The sequence below is a fragment of the Penicillium concentricum genome, assembly GCF_028827145.1.
Source record: "Penicillium concentricum strain IBT 3081 chromosome Unknown utg000002l_segment0_segment0, whole genome shotgun sequence".
Classification (NCBI taxonomy): domain Eukaryota; kingdom Fungi; phylum Ascomycota; class Eurotiomycetes; order Eurotiales; family Aspergillaceae; genus Penicillium; species Penicillium concentricum.
Genome location: NW_026622755.1, coordinates 772,492 through 797,351, shown reverse-complemented (window position 1 = coordinate 797,351; position 24,860 = coordinate 772,492). Strand labels below are relative to the sequence as shown.

At 48.5% G+C, this 24,860-nt stretch overlaps 10 protein-coding genes across 10 annotated transcripts; 6 read left to right on the top strand and 4 right to left on the bottom strand.

Moving 5' to 3' along the window:
• Positions 1-264: 264 nt before the first annotated feature.
• On the top strand, positions 265-1,098 carry N7517_003875 (uncharacterized protein; the record flags this gene model as incomplete). Its single annotated transcript, XM_056721605.1, has 1 exon — positions 265-1,098. The coding sequence occupies one exon, from the start codon at positions 265-267 to the stop codon at positions 1,096-1,098; it is 834 nt and encodes a 277-aa protein (XP_056577855.1).
• Positions 1,099-2,110: 1,012 nt separating this feature from the next.
• Positions 2,111-3,241, top strand: N7517_003874 (uncharacterized protein; the record flags this gene model as incomplete). The annotated part of the gene is made up of 1 exon (XM_056721604.1): positions 2,111-3,241. The coding sequence occupies one exon, from the start codon at positions 2,111-2,113 to the stop codon at positions 3,239-3,241; it is 1,131 nt and encodes a 376-aa protein (XP_056577854.1).
• Positions 3,242-3,958: 717 nt separating this feature from the next.
• On the bottom strand, positions 3,959-4,526 carry N7517_003873 (DUF4334 domain-containing protein; the record flags this gene model as incomplete). The annotated part of the gene is made up of 3 exons (XM_056721603.1): positions 3,959-4,123; positions 4,177-4,453; positions 4,516-4,526. The coding sequence occupies 3 exons, from the start codon at positions 4,524-4,526 to the stop codon at positions 3,959-3,961; spliced, it is 453 nt and encodes a 150-aa protein (XP_056577853.1).
• A 902-nt stretch (positions 4,527-5,428) lies between these two features.
• Positions 5,429-6,946, bottom strand: N7517_003872 (heterokaryon incompatibility protein-domain-containing protein; the record flags this gene model as incomplete). Its single annotated transcript, XM_056721602.1, has 1 exon — positions 5,429-6,946. The coding sequence occupies one exon, from the start codon at positions 6,944-6,946 to the stop codon at positions 5,429-5,431; it is 1,518 nt and encodes a 505-aa protein (XP_056577852.1).
• A 6,168-nt stretch (positions 6,947-13,114) lies between these two features.
• N7517_003871 (uncharacterized protein) lies at positions 13,115-14,503 on the bottom strand (the record flags this gene model as incomplete). Its single annotated transcript, XM_056721601.1, has 1 exon — positions 13,115-14,503. The coding sequence occupies one exon, from the start codon at positions 14,501-14,503 to the stop codon at positions 13,115-13,117; it is 1,389 nt and encodes a 462-aa protein (XP_056577851.1).
• Positions 14,504-15,028: 525 nt separating this feature from the next.
• On the bottom strand, positions 15,029-16,838 carry N7517_003870 (uncharacterized protein; the record flags this gene model as incomplete). Its single annotated transcript, XM_056721600.1, has 5 exons — positions 15,029-16,088; positions 16,158-16,311; positions 16,374-16,472; positions 16,536-16,605; positions 16,665-16,838. The coding sequence occupies 5 exons, from the start codon at positions 16,836-16,838 to the stop codon at positions 15,029-15,031; spliced, it is 1,557 nt and encodes a 518-aa protein (XP_056577850.1).
• Positions 16,839-18,353: 1,515 nt separating this feature from the next.
• Positions 18,354-19,336, top strand: N7517_003869 (uncharacterized protein; the record flags this gene model as incomplete). The annotated part of the gene is made up of 2 exons (XM_056721599.1): positions 18,354-19,007; positions 19,028-19,336. 2 exons carry the CDS (start codon positions 18,354-18,356, stop codon positions 19,334-19,336), a joined length of 963 nt encoding a protein of 320 aa, XP_056577849.1.
• Positions 19,337-20,560: 1,224 nt separating this feature from the next.
• On the top strand, positions 20,561-21,686 carry N7517_003868 (endoplasmic reticulum oxidoreductin family protein; the record flags this gene model as incomplete). The annotated part of the gene is made up of 2 exons (XM_056721598.1): positions 20,561-20,662; positions 20,709-21,686. 2 exons carry the CDS (start codon positions 20,561-20,563, stop codon positions 21,684-21,686), a joined length of 1,080 nt encoding a protein of 359 aa, XP_056577848.1.
• A 44-nt stretch (positions 21,687-21,730) lies between these two features.
• Positions 21,731-22,508, top strand: N7517_003867 (Endoplasmic reticulum oxidoreductin 1; the record flags this gene model as incomplete). Its single annotated transcript, XM_056721597.1, has 2 exons — positions 21,731-22,311; positions 22,364-22,508. The coding sequence occupies 2 exons, from the start codon at positions 21,731-21,733 to the stop codon at positions 22,506-22,508; spliced, it is 726 nt and encodes a 241-aa protein (XP_056577847.1).
• An 833-nt stretch (positions 22,509-23,341) lies between these two features.
• On the top strand, positions 23,342-24,848 carry pex13 (peroxin PEX13; the record flags this gene model as incomplete). The annotated part of the gene is made up of 3 exons (XM_056721596.1): positions 23,342-23,390; positions 23,488-24,015; positions 24,070-24,848. The coding sequence occupies 3 exons, from the start codon at positions 23,342-23,344 to the stop codon at positions 24,846-24,848; spliced, it is 1,356 nt and encodes a 451-aa protein (XP_056577846.1).
• Between the last annotated feature and the right edge of the window lie 12 nt (positions 24,849-24,860).

Here is a 24,860-nt window from a genome sequence, read left to right as displayed (position 1 = left end):
GTTCCCATAGTCCTACATGTAGGCCCCATAGTTCCATCACGCTGCAGCAGGCGCTATCTCGTGGAGCACCGTGCGAGATGGCGTTAAGAACTCCTTCGATTGATCGGCGTGGGGGCTGAAGGATTGGGGGTTGGCTGATGCGAGAGTAATCAATTGAACCTGCTCATTTTTGGGGTCAAAAAGCAAGGCGGCAAGTTGCCCCTCCTCTGTCAAACATTCTCTCCGTTTATCTTCCTGTCAATTTCCTAATCGGGCCTCTGCACCATGTCGTCAACAATTGAATCTGGCTTCCATCTCGCAGACAGCAAGGGTTACATGCTTGGAAGAGGCCATGCTGCTGCTTGTCGTCTCAACCTCCAATTTTACCTTTGGAAAGAATCGTTACAATTCAACATCCACCCGTCTATTTTTATTCCCGCCAACCCCGTCATCGCAGACATCGGTACAGGAACAGCAATCTGGCTGCTCGACGTAGCCCACTCACTGCCTACTGCCACTCTTGACGGCTATGACATCGACCTCTCCAATACCCCTCCAACCCAATGGCTCCCCAAGCGCCTCATCCTACACGAATGGAATCTGTTCGACCCCGTCCCAGAGCACCTGGTGGGAACATACGATATCGTTCACCTTCGTCTTCTCATCCTTGTGGTGCAGAATAGTGATCCCGTCCCCATCATCCAGAACGTAGCCCGTCTGCTCAAACCGGGTGGATATATCCAGTGGGATGATCTGAATTACCCAGACACCCATGTCGCAAAGGCAGACCCCGAACTGGCAACGCCAGCCTTTGATCGCCTGCTCAAATTCGTCTACTCAAATGGCCGCCATGACTGGGTGCTGGATTTGCCTACACTGCTGGAGCAGAATGGGTTTGAGAGCCCCCGGCTGGACCACTTTCGGGATCGCATGGAGCTTGCGAATGCGAATGGAGAGCAACATTTGGTTACAATGGAAGAGTTTGCGAAGTCATTGGAGAAGGAAAGCGTGGATGATGCGGAGAATATACGCCTATTGCTGAAGGATCTTTCTGTAGAGGCGGTCCATGGTGTGGCGTTGGCAATGCCGCGTGTCGTAACTGTTGCGCGGAAATTGTAGGAGTGGGTAGCCTGGGATTATCTTCGCTATTTCTAGCATGGTGAAGATTACAGATTCATCAGAAAGATAAGCTTTTTATGTAGATCGTCATTACTATCGTCTGATTATTATCTAGTTAGATGTTATAATTCGACTAAGGGGGTTCCAATGTTATATATAGTCAGCCAGTAAACACGAGCAGGTCTGAGTGTCTCGCAATCGAAAAGTGCAGGTCGTAGCACTATTCCAGGCATACCATATCCCGTCGCCCCTAGGGCTCTGCTATGTTTAATAGGGAGCGCCTAGATTAGTTAATGATTTCGACCCGATCCAACCCGAAGTCAAAACAAAAATAAAAACATACAACAGTCAGAATTCGCTAGTGACCACCTCACAACCAACTCGAGATATCGAATAGGCTAGAACAAAACACGCGAGTCATGGATAGTCTCAACTAACATCATTTCGGACCTTCAGCCACACAAGTTAGCCGCTATCCTCTGCCTGGGCCCCGGGCAATCCGCACTCGGGTGGTCTTATCGTCTGACCCCTGTAGGAACCCACAAAACTAGATATTAACAGCCAATGAAGAAGACGGTACGGCTATATTTGGCGTCACTACTGCATCTCGCGCGGAACAAGCATGCTATACCATCAAACAAGAGCCTATTAAAAGCCGCTAAAAATCAACAGGGGACTGACAACCCCTCATTTCGTGAAATCCTAAGGCATGCACAGCCCTAATGCCATCATCTACCATGCCCCACAGTGCCAGTCGTTGGTATCTGTTCTCAGGCATCTCTCATTCTATCTACTTTAGCGCTGTCTAATTTATATCCCGAGGGCTGCGCCACATTATTGTGGCAGAGTAGCGTATAATGTCTACTGGGATACTTCCAAGGCTCCGAGCCAGAGAGATAAAATGACATGGTCCCCCTGGTCAACTTCGTGTATAAAGCAATCGAAGAGAAGCCCTTCAGACCCAACAGCATTCCATGATCACGAGTCTCTATACCCCCCCAATAAATTCATGATGACTTCCCGACATTCCTACGTCACAAGTTCACCCTTGGACTCTCTATCCGAGATCATCAAGCTCGAACCAGAGAAAGAGCCATGGTGCGCCGGTTACGCTCCTTCGCAGGGTCGTCGCTGTCACGCCCGCACAAATGCACACGGCCGCAGCTCCGCAATTAGGCTTCTCAATGAAGGTACCAAAGACCTTCGAGGCGGTCGCAGTATTGATACACTGCTGGAAGCTCTAGCCCCTTATGTCCTATGCACAAGGTTCCATCAAAGTCAAGCCTCGGATCTCACCAGTCGTTGGAAAAGACAAGTTCGTACATATCTCGATTCACAGGTCGCTTCGACACCATCTGCAAGGCCAGTGAGGGTATCATCCCGAGGTGTATATTCAGCGACAATTGAGGGGGGTACGGAGGATGGAACTGTCCTTGTCTACCAAAGACTTCGTGAGGCTCTGCAAGAAGAGGTCAGGCGCCTTGAGGTCGCTCGATACGGTGTTTCAATCACTGCAAGTCCTCCTACTCGCCATCAGAGTAGAAGCACAACCACAGTCAGTTCCGGAAGCGGAGGGCATACATCAAGCAGAACTACTCCCCCGGCAACTCTCGTTGATAGAACCGTGGAAAGACCTTCAACAGAACCTACCACTCAGTCCCCTATTACTGTACCTCGCCCAGCGCAAGCCCAACTCAGTCCTCAAACAAGCGAGGTTTCTGTCTCAAGCCCAAGATCAGCGACCCCACCAGCTGTGCTCCCCGTCTCCAGTAACACAGAAAACCAGCAAATCCAGAATGAAACTTCACAGGTTAACCGCCGCGAAGTTGAAGGAGAATGTGGAATCTGTTTGTGCGATTTGCATGTTTCACAACAAGATGTGCATACAGATGAAGAAGAGGAGGATGAGCACAGTGGCGACGATGACCACAACGACGATGACCACAACGATGATGATCAAGATGGCGATGAATCCGATGAGCAACCGGAAGCCGAAGAGCTGGGGGATGAACACCAAGATAAAGAATTAGTTTGGTGCGAGGCACGCTGTGGAGTCAACTTCCACAAGCAATGCATCGACCAATGGCTAGAAACAGCTCACGCTCCCACATGCCCTGCATGTAGGAGTAATTGGAAACACTAAGACTGTGTGCAACCTTTTTCTCATTTATTCCATGGCGTTTTTGAATACTTCTAGATCATGATTTGATGAATCACACAAGAATTAATGAATTTTATGCTGTTCAGTCTAGTCACAAAATATGTTTCTACTAGATTCTTCTTGTAAATGTTGACTTCTCAAATGCATGTACTATTCATATAATGGTCGTGCACCTCTTGGTACAATTCACAGTTAAATGCAGCCGTCTCCAGCAGGGAAAGAAAGACTGGACTTAATCCACAGATAGGATCTTGGAGGTCATCAATTACGCTGATTCGCTAGCGGAAAAGGGTTGTGCCAATGAGAAACAAGCGTGTCAGAGTATCACGAAGACTTTTCCCTTGTCATCTGGTCTCATTACAAGCAGACTCGTAGTACCTTTGTGAAACATCCGGCACCGTGGCCCGCGCTTGTAAGTTCTAGGAATTTGGATATGATGACTTCTCGGAATAACATAGCCGGAAGAGTACATACAACATACGGAGTACGGAGTAAATACGAAGTACTACCTACGTTTCTGATACTAAGATATTGTTAAAGAAAGTATATTCAAGCATATGTTGTCGCTATTTTCAATTAATACAAAACTTTGACTCGCTGGTACCTGGAATCTTCCCGTACTCTAGGAAGGCGACTTGTCAACAAACCTTGACCTTGAATACTCCCATGTCGATATCCAAAGTTGCACCTCATTTCTACCTATTGGTAAAGGTAGAAGTAGTACATACCAGCGTCACCAAAGCTGCTAGTATCCATGGCGCCAATAATGAGCTTGTCGTTAACATAGCGGAAGTGGTCAATGATAGGGTGATTGTCGTAGATCATAGCGGTTGACACAAGACCACGGAAACGAATTTCACGGAGCTGGATTATGTTAGAGCATAATCTTTTTCCCGAAAGAATATTGGGTTACTTACGACGGCATGGCCCCAGCTCTCATCGCATACACGATTTCCATCTTGTGACACAACAATAGGGTCAACTTTCTCAGTGGAGTGGAATGTCTTGCCAAGCCACTTCATTGTCAAGAGCTGGGCGTGACCGGGATGACCTGTGTCGAAGCTTCCGCCCTTCCATTCTCCGCGGAGGAAATCGATAGGAACAGCCGGAAGCTCGTTATAAATGGTCTCGATATCGGCTTCATTCAACTTGCCGCCCTTGGCAACGAGAGCAACGAACTGATCCTGAGGGGTGCTAGAATGTGAAGGTCAGTACAATGCTCAATGGCTATTAAAAATACAGCCGCTGGTAGGTACCTTGTGGACATAGCGTAAATATATTCTATGAAGGGTATAGCAGACAGAGTATAGAAGATAGATTGAGAAGATGTTGGGATACCTGTAAGGGGGCGGGGTCGCCCCAAGTATTTGTAGTCAGGGGGGCCTACCATAGCTTCTTCTGGATTCCCGAAATCGGAAAGTATTAATCATTGCTGTAAAGAGAACGCCGTATGGGACGGCATGATAATCAGGTCATTCGCGAGGTGTCGATGTTTGTTCCACGGGCCACGGGCCTGTCAACACCCGGGGCCACGGAGCCTTTAATGTGGTGAAGTCAAATGACGTAGGATGATTAGATAACCGTAAAATATGTGGGCTAGTCCGGATTAAGCGAAGATCTAGAAGTATACAATTGTTCGTGCGAATCCTTATGTTCTTTTTAACAGTACCTGGCTGCAATTGCGGCCTTGCAAAAAAGCTGCAAAGCTTATTTAGCATTCACAGCAACAGCTAGTGAAAGCCGCTCTATTTCCGGAAAACTAATTACCCTGTTAGTACGAGTAGATATTATTCGTGAGATTCCTCTATAACAGAGACCTGGCTATAGGGTAATGTATGATATTTGGTGACTCTAGCCTGCAATTGAGCATTAGATAGCCATTTACCCTGACCTAAGTGGGTTTCTTTTTCCTGCATATCTCAAAGGGTTAGCCGTTGTTATCTGGTCTTCCATCTCCCTGTATCTTTGATGGAAGCCCAGGCAGACGCGTATCACCCCGAAAGTCTCATGGCAAAGCGAGTCTTTCAATGAGCCGTTCTTGAAGAACACTCAGAAATGAAGTATGCAAGCTGACACTAGTAATCAAACATTATTTTGCGGAGTCAGCGTTATGCTGAGCTTAAAATATTGCTATTCCCAGATATCCGAAGGTAGCAAATCTTCCGCTTGTTATTCCAGCAGGATTGTGGCTTGTCTCCAGGGTATGATTCTTGTCATCGGTCTAACACTGCAGACTCCCACACGCTTGCAAGGGTCTTTTCCGAGAAGCCATTCCCCCGATTCCTTCTCCCCTGGATAGACTAGCAATCCATAAGTCACCGTTCCCGTCCAAGTATCGCCCTTGCCCAGGAGGAGAACCCATATATCTCGGCCGTATTCTATCTGTAGCTGTAGATAGTCAGAGAGCCCAGAGGTGTCATGGGCACTTTTCCCCATAGGATGTACAGTCTTTCTGCGCATTGCGTCAGCAGCTACTGTGATTCCACTAGAATCGATGCCGGTGAAGGGATTTTTTGGACGGCCTAATAAATGCAATAGGCACACTTTCCCAGTGATCCGGAGATTGTTGCTGAAAGAATCACACACAACGCTGCACTGTGGCCTCATATTATTGAAAGTCCGTAGAAAATGAGGTACAGTCGAGTTTTCGGTAATCCGCCAACTCAGACCTCGAGCTGGAGGCGTAGTGTGAATGAATGATTGTCCTATAACGGGGCACTGTGTGATAATTGCCAGTGCAAACTCGTTGATCAGGCTGGGCAGCGCAGGACTATCCCCTGGACGAGCGGATTTGCCGACGCGCAGGTTATAGATCTGCATGATAGCGTAGATTCGATCAACTTCTCGAGAGGTCCGCCGATACTTGGCGATCCCATACTGAATATTGGGATTTGTTCCCAGAAAGAAGTTGAACCCGGCTCGCAGGATATGTTTACTCAGCTGGGTCACCTCATCCCGGACGCGCTCCTCGTCAGGCGACAGGTGGCCATTGTCTCGCTCAACTGTGCTTAAAGCTTCTCGTAGGTGGTCGAGGTCGCCGTATATATTCCGACAGGCGTTGATTACCATGCTTAGGAACGTTGAGTGGTCCTCGTCCCATCGGACTGACTCAGCACTGCTGCTAAGGACCTTTGCATCATGTCGCATAATGACCTCCTGCAGTGTCCACAGAGATGAAAACCATGGGTCACTGAAGAGGATATCAAAGGCAGTATATAGACGGTTGAGATGAACATATGGCAGACCTGGTAGATGCTCCATAAGGTGATTTGTCAAGTGTGGCCCGGTCTTTGAGATCTCATTGATAACCTTTTGCAGGACATCAGTGGAGAGTCCTGACAACCAGACATACACATTACGGGCTTTCTTAAAGATGCTAGCCTGCCTGCCAACCTCTTGTGCGTTGAGTTCTTCGTCTTCTTGGTCGATACATGCAATATCTACCCAAGCCCAGTCGCTGCCCCCATCTCGCATCCTGTCCAGGACAGCCTGAAATTGAGCAACCGTGAAATGCTCCTTTTTCACGACGGGCATTTTCCAGTTGGTTCCCTTGATCGGTATAGCAGGCTGGTCCTGCTGTGTTTGGCTTCTGACTTTCCACCGACCCCACGTGTAGGTGAGAATGCTGTAGCTTGGCTTTTCAACCTGGCCATACACACCACTACTGTCTCTTTCGACAGAGGTCATAGTTGGTATATGAAGAAGTCGGCGTGGCCAGTAGTCCTCCACGGTGCGCGCGTCTAAATAGGGATCTCCTCTGGGAAAGGGGTGGTCCTGCTGTTGTGTTATAAAACTAATAATCCCAAGGATGGAAATTGTGTTATCATGATGCTTGCATACCATTTCGTTGACCAGAAGATAGGCTTGTTTTTCTTGATAGTTGGATTGTCAACTCTGATCTCCTGCAGGTGTGGTTAGAGCATATATAATGGCTAAAGAGAGAAATTTGCTCAATTGAGAGGGATTGTTGAGGCAGATGAGGGGTTATGGACTGGGTCGCGCGGTGTTGTCAGGCTGGATTCAGAACGCAAACAGTGTACATACCTACTATTCCCGCCTCTCTCATCCATAGTCCAAATTCGAAATGTACTGTAGTTGGACCAAGAAGGAAAGTAATCGGGCAGCAAGCCTACGTGGTAATACGACTCGCGTATCGCGGATAACTGTTGTCGAATACACTGGTATCCTGAAATGTATGGGTCCAATCAATGGTGTTAAAATCTCTGTATTTCAGTATCCCTTTTCCTCGCAATTTATATGGATTACGGATTACTAATTCAAAATTACTGCACAACCTGGATTAATTAAATCCCCGGTATGCCGGTCTGTATGCTCCGACACACCCCCTCAGCGATGCCAGTATGGGATTGCTGGAACCCCACACACCTCGGCATACTGATCTCTGTTTCTTCATGCTATCAAGTGGCCTATATCCACCATATGAAGCATTTGAATGAAGGCTTCATGCTTTTGCCGAGTAAGCAATTTCGTGAGTCCATCGGCTGCCATGCTTGCTGTGGGCACCCATTTCACCTGTATCCTCCCTTCTTTGACTTCCTGTCTCAGCCAGTGGCGATGGATGTCGACGTGCCTAAGCTTTGTTTCGAAGGCTGTATCCTCGCTCTTCAATAGGCTGATAGTTCTCTCATTGTCACAATCGATGGTCAATTCGTGGGAGGGGTTGAAACCAAGGGTATTAAGTAGTCTCCTCCACCATTGAAGCTGCTTTGCTGCTTCGGAAAGCCCGAGTAATTCGGCTTCGGTGGTGGAAGTGGTGACTGTGGGTTGCTTGCTCGCCTTCCAGTCCACTGGGCCACCGTACACTTGGCAGATATACCCAGCTGAGCTCTTTCTATCAGAATGATCCCCGTACGAAGCATCACTTGCGAATTGCACCGAGTCTATCCCCGAACCTACACCGTATTCAATGGCAAGACACCGGGTGGAATGTAGGTAGGATATCACCCGATCAGCTGCTTGCTGGTGCTGGGGACCTGGGTTTGTTAGGTATTGCGCTAGGCGTGCGGTGGCCTTTGCGGCGTCGGGCCTCGTGATAGTGGTGGCATACCCAGCAGATCCCACCTTTTGCTGGTAAAGAAGGGTCTCTTTCGGGGTGGCCACCCCCTGAAATGGGGTCAAATCGACGACTGGTAGTGGGGTATAAACCGGTGGTCTATCTATCAGATTGTACCGAGTCGCGATGCTTGTCACATAGCTATCTTGGCATAGCCATAGCTTCTTCTGCTCCCTATCCCTGATGATTCGGATATTTAGGAACCAAGCTGCTTCTCCATGATCAGTCAATTCCCAGTGGGATTCTAGATCTCGTTCAAGCTGCTTTGCTTTCTCCCGTACAGATCTGTGGCTGGCGATCAAGATATCGTCCACATAGAAGAAGACTAGTAGTCCTTCTCCTATAAAAACACATGGGTCTTCAGGTGCTTGCTGTAACCCTAATTTACGGAGTACGCTGGCTGCTTCTTGTTGCCATAGCCTAGGCGAGACTCGTAGACCGTACAAAGCTCGGCGGAGCTTCCAACACTTGCCTGGAATCTGGAAACCTTCAGGCATATAAGTGTATATATCCTTGTCCAATTTGCTGTTCAGGAACGCCGTCACAGCATCTCTTTGTCTTAAATCGAGGTCAAAGGCAGCGACTAAGGCGAAGATCATCCTTGCTGTCCTTGCTGCTAGGGTGGCAGCCCTCTTTTCTTCATGAGAAATGGTTTCTAAATCTCCTCGTACACAGATACGAGCCTTTAGCTTGATAAGATAGCCATCTTCATCAAATTTGTACGTAAAGACCCATAGCAAGGGGAGTATCTGCTTGCCTCTATCCTTTGGCCTTTCTGCAACCTCGTAGGTATCCTTCTCGGTTAAGGAATTGATCTCCTTTCTCATTGCTGCGAGGAAGCCTTCTTGGAAAGGATGATTCATAACATCCTTCCAGTGCTTAGGGACTGGTGGAAGATCATCTCGATGACGCCGGATCTCTGGCTTCTCAGCGTATAAGCCTGCTGCAAAGGCGTGTCGTACTCCTGGCGGGTCTTCTTCTGTAGCCAAAGTGGAGTAGGCGAAATCCTGGTCTCGTCTCGCCTGACGTCTTCGCTTGCCGCTGATAATATTGCTTGCGTCAATTCCACCGGTGATCTCCCTGCTTGGTGCTAGCAATTCTGCCTGTAGCTGCCTTTCTAGCTCATCTTCCACGTCGGAAATAGCTTCAGAAATAGCTTCGTGGTGGGTCAGGTCTCCGTCTGGTATATCCACCCCCTGACCTAGGCCAGCATCGGCTTCGGATTCTCGTTCTTGGGGCGGGGTAATCGGCAGCGGAGGAAGGTCTTCGTCGCTTGGAAAAGCACCTGGCGGTGCTTGAGGTTTCTGGATTTTGGGGACTCGGTGAATCGCTTGTGAGACTATCGGTGAGGGTATTGATATATCTCGATTCACCCCCTGAAGTGGGGTAGTCTCCCTATTTATCCCTTCTTGCTGGGGATTTTGCTGCTGATTCCGCTGGGTATCTGGTTGCTGGGAGTCATCTAGATCCCGTGGATCCCTTTCCTCTTGCTCCCTAGTCTCCTGACTAGTAAGCAGTTGATTTATCACCTTGACAACCTCGTCGGCGGTGAGTTCCTGTGGTTCTTGTACAATTGGCATAGGAATTGGCTGATATCTCTCATAATCAGGGGTGTATCTCCGTGTTTCGTCGATGACTGCGTCCCTAATAGGCTTCACTTTTCCACTATGTGGAAACCAGATATTCCAGATATTTGATGCCACATATCCCACCAAGAAACCAATCTCCGCCCGTGGATTCATCTTGTCGGTTCTCACTTGCTTCTCAATCCTACAATAGGCCAAGCTCCCGTACAATCTAACATTGGATAGGTTGATTTTAGGTGCTTGCGGTGCAAACTCCTTTCGTACCTCATCCCACGGCACGACCCAGCGATTCTCGGCGGTGATATACGACGGCGTACGGTTCAAAATCCATACTGCGGCTCTCGCAAACTCCGGCCATAGGTCCTTTGGCAGCTTCCCTTCTAGCGCAAGCATCCTCATTTTGCTTATAATCATCCCGCCAGATCTCTCAGCATACCCATTCATCTCAGCGTGCCCAGGGGGAGTGTGATATATCAGGATACCATCTGAGCTGAGGCTATACTCGGCGGTGTTTCCGGCGGAGGACTCATTGTCATAGTGGAATGCCTTGATTGGCAGCTTCCACTGGTTCCTTGCTAGTTCCACAAAGCGATTGATTGCTAGCTGGCACTCAGGCTTTAGTTCGTGGGTCATAATCCAGTGAAACCTCGGTCCTTCTAGATAGAAGTGGGATATCCAGCGGTGCTTATTGTATGCTGGTTGTATCTGGATTAGATCAAAATGGACCCTTCCAAAACGGCCAAAGGTGCGTCCAACTGGTCGTCTTGATATCTGCTTAGGTGCTCGCCCTAAGTGGCAGGTTTGACATAGGGATTCTTGCTCGGTGGACTTCTTCTCTTCATCATCGAGGACAACCCCTTCCACTATAGTGGTGAGTTTCTTCATCCTCTTACGATCAATATGGCCCAATCGCCGGTGCCATAGCTCGCTTGATGCCTTTGTTTCTAGGGGTTCCACTGACTTCCTCTGTGTGAAATAGGCTTGCTGAGGCGGTGCTTCCCGGGGTTCGTCGAATATCCAAAGGTTGAATTGATCCCATAGGTTCACACAGACGACTGGCCTATCGTTGGGGTCCCGGATACAGTTTGTACGTTGGCACCATATCCCCCCTTTCTTCATCAGCATCGAGTACGATACTAGGTTTGTGTGGAATCCTGGCGAATACAGGGCATCGCTTAGGGTGATCTCCATTCTTCCTTTCACTGGGTGTCTTCCAATCAATTTAACCCTACCCTTCCCTAGCACTTCGGTGGTGCTGTCTCCAGTGGTGAGGTAGGTGGTTTTTGGGGTATATTGGACGAAGAGATCTCGATTATTGCACACATGGGAGCTAGAACCGGTGTCTAAAATCCAGCGGTTCTTTAGGATAGGATCGCTTTCCTTAGTAAGGGATAGGGCACGCTGGCTAATCACTTCTTGCTTCTTCTGATCCGCACCTTGCTGCTTATCCTTTTGGTGCTGGACGGTGGTCGCAAAGCTGACTTGGTTGGCGGCTTCGGCTTGCCTTAGCTGATTTGACTCTGCTATGGTTTTCTCCACCCATTTCTTCCAGGCCTGGTTCTTTGCTAACACCTGGGTTGCTTTCTCTAGCTTCCTCTCGCTGATTTTCAGCCCTTCCGGTCGAATTTCCTCGTTTAAAACCCAGCATTCGGTGACCCTATGCTTAGGATGGGTGTTACCACAGGGGCATTTCCTCTTTTCGAAGGGTAGGTTCTCTTGTGAAGCCTGTGAAGCCTGGGGTTTGGCTTCAGGCTTAGCTTCTGGGTGCCCTTGCCAGGTGGAAAAGGCGCTCTTCGGGGGCGAGGTTGATGATACCTTTAGCACCCCTATTTCTCTATTCATTGCGCGAAAAGATTCGATGAGATCTCGGGTATCGTACACCTTCTTGTCGATGACAATCTCTTGGTATTTACCCTGCCACCAGATAGGAAGCACTTCTTTCACTGCGTGTAGGAAGTCCCTATTGGCATCTCCAACGTTGATACCAAGGCTGATCGCTTGCTCTCTTAGGGAATTCCACTGCTGTAGCCACAGCTCAATATCCCCCGTCGGTTTTTGCATAGCGAAGACCTTCCATTTCATTCGAACCTCCTCCTCATACGCCGTCGACCGAGCAAAGCGAGATTTCAGGTATACCAATCTGTCATACGGTGTATGATGTCCTATCAGATTGAGATGGTGCATTGAATCCAGGTAGGTGAGGATATATTCATTTACATCGCTCAGTCCTTTCGCCTGTTTCTCCCATCGAGCATATCTCAATTTGTATATATCCATACGATCTCTCCAATATCTCCGATCAGTTTCACTCCCATCCTCTGGGTATTCCGGTTCAATTGGCTCTTTCAGAGCTTCCGGTCTCTCAGTAGGGGAGGTATTGGGATCACAGTGGTCCCAAACATTCTTCTGTGTCGCATATAGCTGCACCCGAGCATACCAAGTGAGCCACTGCGGCGAGTCCTTCAGTTTATCGCCCTTCATGGCGGAGAGAATTGATGCTGCTTCCATTGATGGATTCAGGGTTGCCATACAGCGCTGGGTGCTATAGGGATAGCTTCAGGGGTTGCTGTACCGCTTCAGGGGCTATTGGGGATAGCTTTGGGGGGTGTTCGGCCCTATACTTTGGTGATCGTGGCCTTACTGGGTGCGAACCGGGCTCATAACTGTCGAATACACTGGTATCCTGAAATGTATGGGTCCAATCAATGGTGTTAAAATCTCTGTATTTCAGTATCCCTTTTCCTCGCAATTTATATGGATTACGGATTACTAATTCAAAATTACTGCACAACCTGGATTAATTAAATCCCCGGTATGCCGGTCTGTATGCTCCGACAACTGTTGGGCGCCTGAGGTGCCTAAGGCATCAACACCCAATTGGGACAGATCTGATAGATAGTTTGGTCCCTGTCCCTCTCTCTCTCTTGATAGGAATCAGCCATATATTTTCTTCATAGAGAGCGTATCAGTAGATTCCTCTATAATAACTTCTCCCTATGCGCGTGCAGCCACGCCTTCGGAGCTATCCCTTGTGATTGGCCTATCAGTTCATCTCCCCACTTTTCTTCCATGCGCGTGTTTATGATAGAAATCTCGACACTAGAGTATTTTTTCCGTAGAAAGGATCATAGTGAATGGTGTGGGTTCGAAGGGATATTGTTGACAGAGACACTTTTACCATAGATGGAGCTATCATTACATGAGACCTGACTCCCTGACTGTTTCTGCTTCGGTAATTTGGACCTGAATTCCCGACTGGTGACCTATGTCTTCAAGACTCTGTATCATCGCAGGTTCCCATATTCCCAATTGACTCACTAACAGACAAAACCCTTGGAGACGAGGAGTGAATATCTTCCATTTTTGTAGCCATGGTCGAATAGCTTCTAACAAGTACGTAGTCTCCCATTCCCATTCCCATTCTTGTTGGAAAGATAGTCCGTCCGTGACAGTCAGCCACTGGAGGTTTCTTGGAAGTGATTCCTCTAGGTGAGCCACATTAGGCGTGGACGGAGAAAATCCAAGCAGAAATGCAATTGGAACTTCCAGAGTTCGCAGCTTATGAAGTTCGCTAAAAGCTTTGAACGACCCCCTGAATCGGAGCTCAGGGTATTCGGGGGCTGATTCCGAGAGAGATGACCCTGCCGTAATTGTCAAATCTGTTAAAGAATTTCGAACGTGGGATAGATCCACGGCTATTTGATCCAAATCAATGATATCGGTGACATATTCATCTTGAAGATCTCGCCGGAAGTACCAATCCCATTTTAATTTCCGAAGGTTTGGGGTAGTCGATAGTACTTGGCCGAGATGCCCTTCTCGTAGCATTGTCAAATCGAGCGATACGAGCTTAGATGGGTTCGGTAGGGTTTTTCCGGGCCATATGAAAGTTGGCGGGTTATCAACCAAGACCCTTATACGTTCAACAAACGGTAGGTAGAAGAGAGGAAGGACATCTGCAGTATTCCTAGCGTCTGTGTACTTGCGCACAAAGAGGCCGACGCCGGGAAACAGAGCCTCGACATCTTGGAGATGTGAAAAGGGACTGAGATAAATACTTTTTTCACAGAGGGCCGAGCGGAGCATCATACCCATAAGGCGACTCTCTCGTGCGAAGTTTTGGCTGAGCTGGAGAAATCTTAGACTTCGGAGCTGTGATAATAAGAGCGAAATGAACGCGTCCATTGTTCCGGCGCGTAATTCTTGGATCCATTCCCTGGCAAATGAAACGGAGGTATTTTCGATGCAATTCACGAGCCCGTCTAAAGCAACTTCACCAAGTGGAAGTTTCGGACTACTTAACTTGTAGTCATAGTAGTAGTCATCGAAGGTACACCCACTAAGGATCAGAACAGAAACAGAACTTGCGAGCTCGGGCCTTTGCACAATATTTTGCACAAACTGAGCGATCGGAGGGGTTTGAGATTTTGTCCATGTCAATTCGACGCGAGCGTAGAGGAATTTCTCAGCAACCGCGCGTAAGTCCCTATGCGTAAGACATAATGCGTAGAGATCGCTGCGCGATAAAGTTGCAAATACGAGACGCAATAGCTCTGTGGAAGTGGTGAGAATAGATGCCGACATTTGAAAAATTTCGGACTGCTATTTCAAAGAGTAGTTAACAAGACACGTCAATAGTGATTTAGAGGTGCTCGGTATCTCTGGCCTGTTACAAGTAGGGTGCAGCCCTAGGTACTCCGGGGTCCGGGTCGAGCCCAAAAAGTTCGATCCCCAGCTCGTTGAGGGTCGGGTTTCGAGCCCGGACCTTGGGTCCAAAGTTGGGCTTTGCGGAAGTCTAGCAGTGTATGGTCAAAATGATAGATATGTATGACTCTTAACAAACTAAAATGACAAAAAGCCCACTATTTGATAATCTGCTTGGGCATAACTAACTAAGCTTAATATGCAATTTGTATGGGGCCCACTATTGCAGCGGTCCATGTATTTGCCGAGGTGTTGAATACTACTCGGGTTCCTAGTCATGTATTGTAACATAGCTTTCGACATTTTTATCACTTCATCTTGCCTCCCAAGGTTCTCAACCTGATAGTTGGCTGCTACGAGTTGGAACATTTCATAGACCCATCATGGAGACACATAATTCGGAACTCAAAGTATATACTTAAACAACGGCGACCGGTCGCCCATCAGCTGTAACTCCTCATCGGTATATTTCTCATAAACCTCCTCCCGGCTCATCTCAGCGTTCCGTTTATTGGTATACCAGAGTTTGATTTCCAGAATGATACTTGCCATCACCCCTGCTGCGGCAAACGCAAATGAGCATCCAAACCCGGTGGGGTACATGGGAGCCTCACGTTCAATGTAGATAAATGAACCCACGAGGCCGCCTGCATTTCCAATGCTTAGCATGAAAGCAATTCCCATGCCTTGCTTTCTTGGTCCAGCGAGGTTGTTGGATGTCCACGCATTGGTTCCGGGTATGATTGGGTATAGTCCAATGCAAGCGAGAACAACTGCGAAATAGCAAACCGCAATGTTGTCCTTGATATTTTCGGCTAGTGAGAATAGGACCGCAAATGCAATAATCACCAGGAGTTGGCCAGTGACAATGATCGGCATACGCCATCTCAATCTGTCCGCAAGGAGTGCAAATAGATAGGCAGATATCGCACCAGCGACGTATGGCGGTACTGAGAGCAGCTGAGCATTGGCAGCAGTATATCCCATGTTTCTCATAATTTGGGGAAGAGTAAACTTCAGACCGTAATTTGGAACCGTGTTGGACCAGATATTGAGGACCTGCAGGTATAGATGCGAGTCCTTGAAAACACTCAACAAAGTTTTCCAGTCGAATTTATCTGGGTTTTCATCAACCACCACGCGCCCTCTCTCGGCTTGTTTCCGCAGCAAAAAATATCGAATCTCATCTGGTTCGAGCCATTTGGTGGAAAGCTCGGGCGAATCCACGAGACAGAAGTAACAGAGAAACGCCAGGAGCACAGACGTGGCCCCTTCGATAATGAAGATCCATCTCCAGCCAGCATAGCCACCGACGCCATCCATCTTGGTGAGGCCATATGCGAGAAGCCCAGAGAACGCACCAGATAGGGAACTTGCTGTATAGAAAAGCGCAAGTCTGGTTTGGGTTTCATGCTGCAGATACCATCGAGAAACCAGCCAGACAGCTGCTGGGAAGAATCCAGCCCTATCAAGATGACACACAATAGATTAGTCACTCCATTGATCTGAGATAGGAAGAGATAAATGGCCTTACTCAAAAACACCTAGGAGGAAACGAACTGCACAAAGAGCGGAAAAGCTTTGGACGACCCCCGTAACCGTCACAATGGTGCCCCAGGCAAATACCAAGAACCCCAAATAAGCCGATGGTTTCTTGAATTTACCAAGTAAAATGTTGCTAGGAATCTCTGACAATCTGGTTAATATCGGCTGAGCAAATGATGAATTCCATCTTGAGATTTGCCCTTACCACACAACACATAAGGGACAAAGAAGATTGCCAGAGCAATGTTGTATTGGGTACCGGACATATTCAAATCTGGTAGTAGGCCTTCGATTTTAGCATTTCCTGTGAAAGTATCCATTGAATTAGCAAAAGGCAAGGCTCAGTAGCAGGGAAATGTCAAATTACCAATATTTGCTCGGTCAATGTAGGAACAAAGATATAGAACCATCAACACGGAGCAGAGGCGCCAATCCACCTGAATCCAGTGTTAGATATATCTCAAGGAACTAGAACAATGGTAGGATTTATGCTGACCTTTCGAACACACTTTTTCCTCCTTTCATCTGAAAAGTTGGCAAGGAAATGCGCGTCCTCGATGCTCAAGCCAGCTTCTATATATTCCTGCTGGATATCTGGAATTGCCTCCAGACCTTTATCTGGGAAAGAATTCTCTAACTCTCTCACGCTGGATGGTTTTGGTGAAGACATGGCAAACAAACAATATTGACAAATGTGCTTTATGGAAAAAAAGAGAAATACAGGATGGTCTTCAATTTATATTCAAATATTATGCCCCCCACAAACTCCCCGTGATCTATCAACTACAATTCCAGGACAGAGAGAAGCCACGCAGAAATGAAACCATCTGCGGGGTAATTGAGTTGCGATAGTGGGTGCTCATGCATTTGGAAAGTAGAAATAGAGCAAAAATCGAGAGGATATGGGGGGTAACCATGTTAGCCATGTTAACCGTAACCGCCGAGTCCGAACATGACCGAAAAACACCGGTGTCTAGCTTTGTACCCGATGAAACTACTTCATATTGTCGCCGTTCTCGAAGAAATTTGGGTTTTGCTAATTTTTATCATGCATATTGAATTATATATACCTAGAGCTTGCACCTAGACAACCCCCATGGGCAACCCACAATCTCTCCAATTCAAGACATGGGAATGGTTGGACTGTAAGAGTACATACATATTTTGCTATCGAATCAATTATAAAACACGGTTACAAAGTATTCAAATGGAACGCATCTTTATGGCCTTGACATACGGCTTAACGTAATGATTTGATAGAATAGGCAAGCTGAAAGACATGTGGACGAAGCATCCAAAGACTAATGCTTCCAAGAGAACTTGGAGGCACCTTTAGCACCTGCGAGTGTTTGTGAGCGCATCTACCTGGAAGCCATCTATGTCGCACGCTCAGATGCATCGTATATGAGCAGACAGGAAGGCACTATAGCAATAATGCGTTGCAAGATATCACTCTCCCGTCATACTGGTGCCTTCGTGTGATCTTAAGCAGAGCGTGTAGTCTTCTTTGTCAGAAATGGGTATGGCCCCTATAGGGCCTAAATTGTGAGCCAAGTTTATTCCAAATTACAAAGGCTTAAAAGTTAATGAAGTTTCTAAAGGGAGTGTAGGCGGATAACCTTCTAACAGGTCGTTTGACTTGTGCTTTTCACGCATATATCGAGTTATTGTCATGAAAGCAATCATGTCGACACTTCCCGGACATCGGCTCAAAAATGATATCTTATATCAAGCTCGTGAGTAAACCTACATCACATAGAATACAAAGCAACTGCCAAGATGATCTATAACCGGGGTCTTTGTATACCCCGATTACTTTGTTGGCACCCTTGCATCTGCGATCATGAGTTCGAGTAACAAAGGCAAATAACAAAACAACGAGTTCAATGGCATTCTATTTCCTTTGATTATTTTCCGATTATATATCCTTTGTATATAAGAATAGTTCCTTATTTACACGACCCGGCAATCCGATCTCGAAAGGATATATAAACCTCGAAGTCACCGAATCTTCAAACGACAGTTTATTCAATCTCCCAGTGCTTCGCCAACTGAACCTCATCAGACTATTCGTATATTGATTGCCTTTACTTATAACAAGCACCGTCACAACCTCGAACCCACGAGATTAAGTGACCATCATTATCCACTGCCATCCCACTAATCTATCTATTAAACCGCAGCCATGTCAGGACGCAGCCTATCTGATGAGTTCCGCGAGGAGCATGCTAATTTCTGGACCCTCATGGAGCAGATCATCCATGGCCTTAGGAACAACTATCCAGCAAACCAAGACGAGATCATTGGCCGCATGGGCCAGCTCAATCTCCAGCTCTCAGCCCTTAGAAGAGCCGGAGAGATGATGGGCGCGAGTTACCCACCTAGCGACATCCTCCGCGATGCTCCTCCCCTGTACTTCACCGGCCGCGCTCAACGCCATCAGAACTACTTCGGTACCGAATTCGGTTACTCCTGTTGGTATACCCAAGCCCAGTTGGGCTACTTCATTGCAGACCTTCTCAATCAGAGAGACCACACCCGCGTAGCAGACCAGCTAGAGCAGCTGCAAACGAGTTGGCTGTTGACGGAAATGAGAGTCTTCCCCCGCCAACTCCCCACGCGCAATCCTGTCGAGCAGCCAGTCAATATCGTGCACATTGATGGCCCACCATACTATATACCAGGCGGTCCTGGACCACGCATCAAGGCAGCAAGGACCATTGGTCCAGTCCGCACACACCCACATATCCGTCTGCCCGCCCCGACCGATACCATTCACGGCGCGGCACGGCGAACACGGCATCGCGCGGCACCATACCCTGGCCGGGGTGTTCGCCGGGTACGTCCTGGAAATACCAGGGTAACCCCCCAATGCCTAAGCTGGCCCTCCCACTCCCTAATATCATGCAAAATGGCGATGCTTCCCATCTTCCACGACCGAATCTTCCCGGTGTTCAGTCCCTTTTCGCTCCACAAACCCTCCCCGGTGGAATTACCCTTCCCGCTGTACCTGCCGTATCTATGCCACCCCCACGTGGTATGCAGATCCCGTCTACTGTACCAGCACCAGCACCTAATACTGGCGACACTTTGTCTGTTTTGAATGCCAATATCACGGATATTTTGCATAGAGACCGGTCCCGTCAGAACCCCGGCCCTGGACAATAATCAGCATAATCGGCGAATTAACGGGCAATAGAGCCCATTTGAGCTGGCCAGCTTGGATCCCAGATCACTATGCATGGTTTGGTATTGACTATTGATGAGTTCAAGAATCCTGGTTGTTTTTGTGGTCATTGCCTACACTGATTTTGGATTGATAGACTTTCATACTCCCCTTTATTTTGATAGACTATGTATTTTTCCTCTTCGTTTTAGCAATATAGACATTGACTGGTTGTATTAGATGAGATTGTTTTATGCATACAAGAGATTCTTCCCTAGTAGGTTTAGTTGCCATAGTCCTCAGCATGTGTTCTCTGAAAATGACTTCCCGGTAATGCATGACCCTCAAAGCGTAGTAGAGTTCATAGCAGCTGGTTGCTCAATAATCGACTGCTTGTTCCACGATTATCTTCCAAGTCGGTCACAGAGCGACAGATATATATATATATATATTTGTAGCTTTTTTTTTGGTGTAGAGTCAAGATCAAGGAGGCAATGGGTTGGGGGTATGTGGGCTATTGAGCAATTATGGCTTTGTTCCTGTCTTCACTAGATTCTGGTATATCTGTCCAGTATTTACCCACCAATAATAAGTGATGCAATCTTCATGAGCTGAAGGATTCCTTAGCAGAAACACAAAGAACCTTTGTTCGCCGTTTCCATTATGGTTAGGCGTTTTGAACAGGTATCTGGATGGCTTGCACATCCTTTTTGAGGCAATTTATTCATCTCTCAATGCAGCCAGTCTACTTGGCTTGTTAGAAGTAGATAATTGTATAATATATGTTTGCAAAGTGGCATGTTGTCTCAAGAATGACCGTGGATCTGTGCGAGGTATATGGACTATACATACATATAGCACTATACAATTGTAGTATATATGGCACTATGTGGCACCACATAGACCTCGCCACTTTTCAAATTTGTCATGTTGAACTTCAATAGACCAGCCAATCAGAGGCCAGAATGAATCAGACCATTATCATTTCTTGGCGATCGGCCGATCCTCCGCGAATTTCGAGGCCAGCTTGTCCACTTTGCAGACCCTGACATTCTTGATTCTGTTATTATCTTGACGTTTCTTTTTTTATTTTCGAACATCACTGCATACACCTCACTATACACCAACAGACCCTTCCGTTGAATCCTTGGCCTTTGCGCCACCTTGCATATACAACAACAGACGACTTTACGCGCTCGATCTACATATACCAGTCGGACACCAAGATGCGGTCAGCAGCGAGGCTGCTCTATGCAGCAGTGTTCGCATTTGCTGGATTGAGCCATGCCGGCGAACATAATCCTGCACTGGACCCAACGAAGTGTGCTGTAAGTTTTGGCAAACACCCCGATACTTATCACAGATGACTGACAGTCCGCCTCGCTCCAGCTCGAACCTTCAGCCATGGTTTCAGATGCGTGTGTCTCATATGGCGACATTAATGGCATGAATGACCTGATTTTCACGACACTCACCTCCCTCACACAAGAAACGGATTTCTTCTCCTACTATCGCCTCAACCTGTTCAATAAAGAGTGTCCCTTCTGGAACGATGCTAATAGCATGTGCGGCAATATCGCATGTGCCGTGAACACCATTGACTCGGAGGAGGACATCCCGCTCACATGGCGAGCGGAAGAACTTAGTAAACTGGAAGGCCCCAAGGCGAACCACCCACCCCGCAAGATCCAAGCCGAGCGTCCAAAAGAACGCCCACTCCAGGGAGAGCTGGGTGAAGACGTCGGAGAGAGTTGTGTGGTAGAATACGACGACGAATGCGACGAACGAGACTACTGTATCCCTGAGGACGAGGGTTCCGCCGGGAAGGGAGACTATGTGAGCTTGGTGGACAACCCGGAGCGGTACACCGGATACACCGGAGCAGGTGCAAACCAAGTCTGGAATGCTATCTACAACGAAAACTGCTTCTTGAAGCCCGTGTCTGACGAGCTGGAAGAACAGTCAGTGAACGTCCCGATGGGCGGCCTCCAGGCAGCCTCTGATTTCCGCAACGTGCTCCACAAGGAGTCGCAGAGAACAGACGGCCTGCTGCTAGATAACGAGTGCTTAGAGAAGCGGGTGTTCCACCGGCTCCTGAGTGGTATGCACGCTTCCATTTCGACACATCTGTGCTGGGACTACCTCAACCAAACCACAGGCACGTGGCATCCCAACGTGCAATGCTTCAAGGAGCGACTCCTCGACCACCCGGAGCGCATCTCAAACATGTACTTCAACTACGCCCTAGTCTCACGCGCCGTGTCAAAACTCCGCAAGCATCTGGACGGGTACACGTTCTGCACCAGCGACCCAGCGCAAGACCGCGAGACCAAAAGCGCGTCAACAAGCTAACATCGACTTTGTCCGAACTCCCCCAAATCTTCGACGAAAAGATCATGTTCCAAGACCCCAACACTATCGGCTTGAAAGAGGACTTCCGCAACCGCTTCCGTAACGTCAGTCGCCTGATGGACTGCGTTGGCTGTGACAAGTGCCGCCTCTGGGGCAAGCTTCAGGTGAACGGGTACGGAACCGCGCTCAAGGTGCTGTTCGACTACGACGAAACCAAGAACGGCGAGAACCCGCCCCTGCGCCGCACTGAACTGGTCGCCCTCATCAATACCCTTGGCCGCATCTCGCACAGTATCGCTGCTTCGCGCAGTATGCAGCGAGCTCTGCTGACCGACACCACTCACATGTTCCCGGTCCACGGCGCTGTGCCCTCCTCTCACCACGCCAACGCCCTCGGCAACAATAGGCGCGTGTTCAGAGACGGAAATAACAACTTCTACTATGAAGGTGACGACGACAGTGAGTACGTCTACGGCCGAGGTGAGGCACCAGAGCGGTACCCCTGGGAGCGCCCCCCGCCTAACCCAGACGATGGTCTCTGGGAGGATTTCATGTCTGAGTGGAATATGATCTGGGGTACGGTTGGACATATTTGGCGGTCTTGGATGGATATCCCACATACACTGTAGGTTTTGAGGCTTGATTTGTGTTATATGGACTCATACTGACTCTCGCAGATACCAAATCATCGGGTCGGAACTCATCCGATTGTACAATTACTGGCTTGGATTGCCCGTGCCTCCGCGCATGTGGAAGCTGAAGACGCCGACGCCGCGTGCACATACTCAACCTGCTGCTTATGCTAATCGTGACGAGTTATGAGTTCCCTGTATTTCATCTTTGCATTGGCATCTGTACATATATCACTTTGTGCTATGGCGTTGATAGACTCTGGATTTTTTTTCGGGTTCCGGAGTGTTTGAGTGAATCTATACTTATTCACGCTTCTAAGTTCGATTCTACTGTATAAATTTGTACATGTAGAGTTGGGTCTTGGGTCTGTTAGGTATCTCATGTAGAAGGTAAATGAAGTCGAGTCACTTGTACACAAGAGTAGATGGCCGCGCCTACAGCCTTTTCAGTAGTCTCTCAGCAGTCTCAGTAACTCTGTTTACAACATAGATGTTTTTAAGATATTTTCTCCCCCTTCTCAGTTGTATAGGTAGACAGCAGACATTGTGAACAGACTTTTCCATGTATAACCTTTGATATACATGTGAATATGGCCGCTAGTACCTACATAATGTATGACATAGTACATCATATATATGACTCCACTAATTCGATCTACTTTGCTCATCTTAATCTCAGATTGCCTCGGTCGCCCCTCAGGTACATGGGTTTGCCACTGAAGAGATTTCCCCAGAGAACCAACAGGGTAGGGCGACAAGTTGAGCACAAGATGAATGTGACAACTAGCTATTATCTAGAGAAATAGATATCAATAAACACAAACACAATTAGATATAAAGAAAAACAATCTACATTTAACCTAGGGTGTTGATGAATACCCCGTATTTGCTCGGCAAACCCCGACCTCGGCATCTCCACTCCCGGCCACATGCGTCCTTTTCTTCTCTCTCACCTCCCTTTCGGCCTCACAAATCTATCTGAATATAACGTATCTAGATGCGATTCCACTAATATCTAACTTCATGGCGACGCCTTCGCCACCAAAACCGTGGGAGAGAGCCGGTGCAGCTGGTGAGTGTCTTTCTCTCGATTGCCGATATCCTAGCGCCACCGAATCAGCGCAATCCATAACGTCCACCCCAACTAACTCCTCTCTTCTTCTCCCCAGGAAACACATTATCAACAGTACCTATTGCTGGTAGCCCTGCTGCCTCGACCGCGATGACTTCCACAACCAACCCCGCAGTCTCAACGTCCACCGCCCCCGACCTTCCCTCCCGTCCCAGCGCCCTCAACTCCGTAGTCAACAACACTGCATCTGCCTACTCGCCATATGGAGCCTCGCGCCTTGGAACAGGTGCATACGGCTCTAGCTATGGTGGAATGGGAGGCATGGGTGCTATGGGATCACCTTACTCCCGTTTCGGCTCCATGGGCGGTATGGGCTCCATGTACGGCGGTGGCGGTTATGGAGGCTACGGAGGTGGAATGATGGGCGGTATGGGCATGGGGGGTATGGGAGGCATGTACGGTGGAATGCCGGGACAAGATCCCAATGATCCGAACAGCCTGACGAACTCTTTTGGGCAAAGCACCCAGGCCACTTTCCACATGATTGAGAGTATCGTCGGTGCGTTTGGTGGCTTTGCTCAGATGCTCGAGAGCACGTACATGGCTACGCACAGTTCATTCTTTGGTTGGTCTTCTTGAGAGAAAAATTACAGAAACACTCGCTGACTCACTTCTATAGCAATGGTCTCGGTCGCAGAACAATTTGGAAACCTGCGCACAACCCTCGGCTCAGCCCTGGGAATTTTCACCCTCATTCGATGGTTCCGCACATTGATCGCCAAGATCACAGGACGTCCTCCGCCAGCTGATGCGACTTCCTTGACTCCCGCTGCCTTTGCAGCTTTCATGGGCGGCCGTGCCGCAGCCACACTTCCCGATGGCTCGCCGGCTCCCGCCAAGCCCTCCAAGAAGCCCTTCTTCATGTTCCTGATCGCCCTCTTCGGCCTCCCCTACCTGATGGGCAAGCTCATTAAGACTATGGCCCGATCCCAGGAGGAAGAGGCGAAGCGCCGCCAGCAGCTCGTTGGCCCCAACGGCGAGCCGGGCTCAGCATCGCTTGACCCGGCCAAGTTGGACTTCTGCCGTCTCCTCTACGACTACACCCCCGAGACCCAGGAGAGCAATGGCATCGACTTGGCTGTGAAGAAGGGCGACATCGTCGCTGTCCTCAGCAAATCTGATCCCATGGGCAATGCCTCCGAGTGGTGGCGCTGCCGTGCACGCGACGGCCGCGTCGGATATCTCCCCGGCCCGTACCTGGAGACTATCCAGCGCCGACCCAACCAGCAGGCTATCACAGCAGGCAGCGAGCCTGCTACTCGCACCACTACAATGAAGGGAGACCCTGTGGCCGAAGGCCGCACACAAAGTCTGTCATCTCTGGGCAAGCCTGAGCTTAACAGCAAGATCGGCGATATTTCGCCTGAAAGCTTCCAGAAGAGCACTTTCTACTCATGAGCCATGCACATA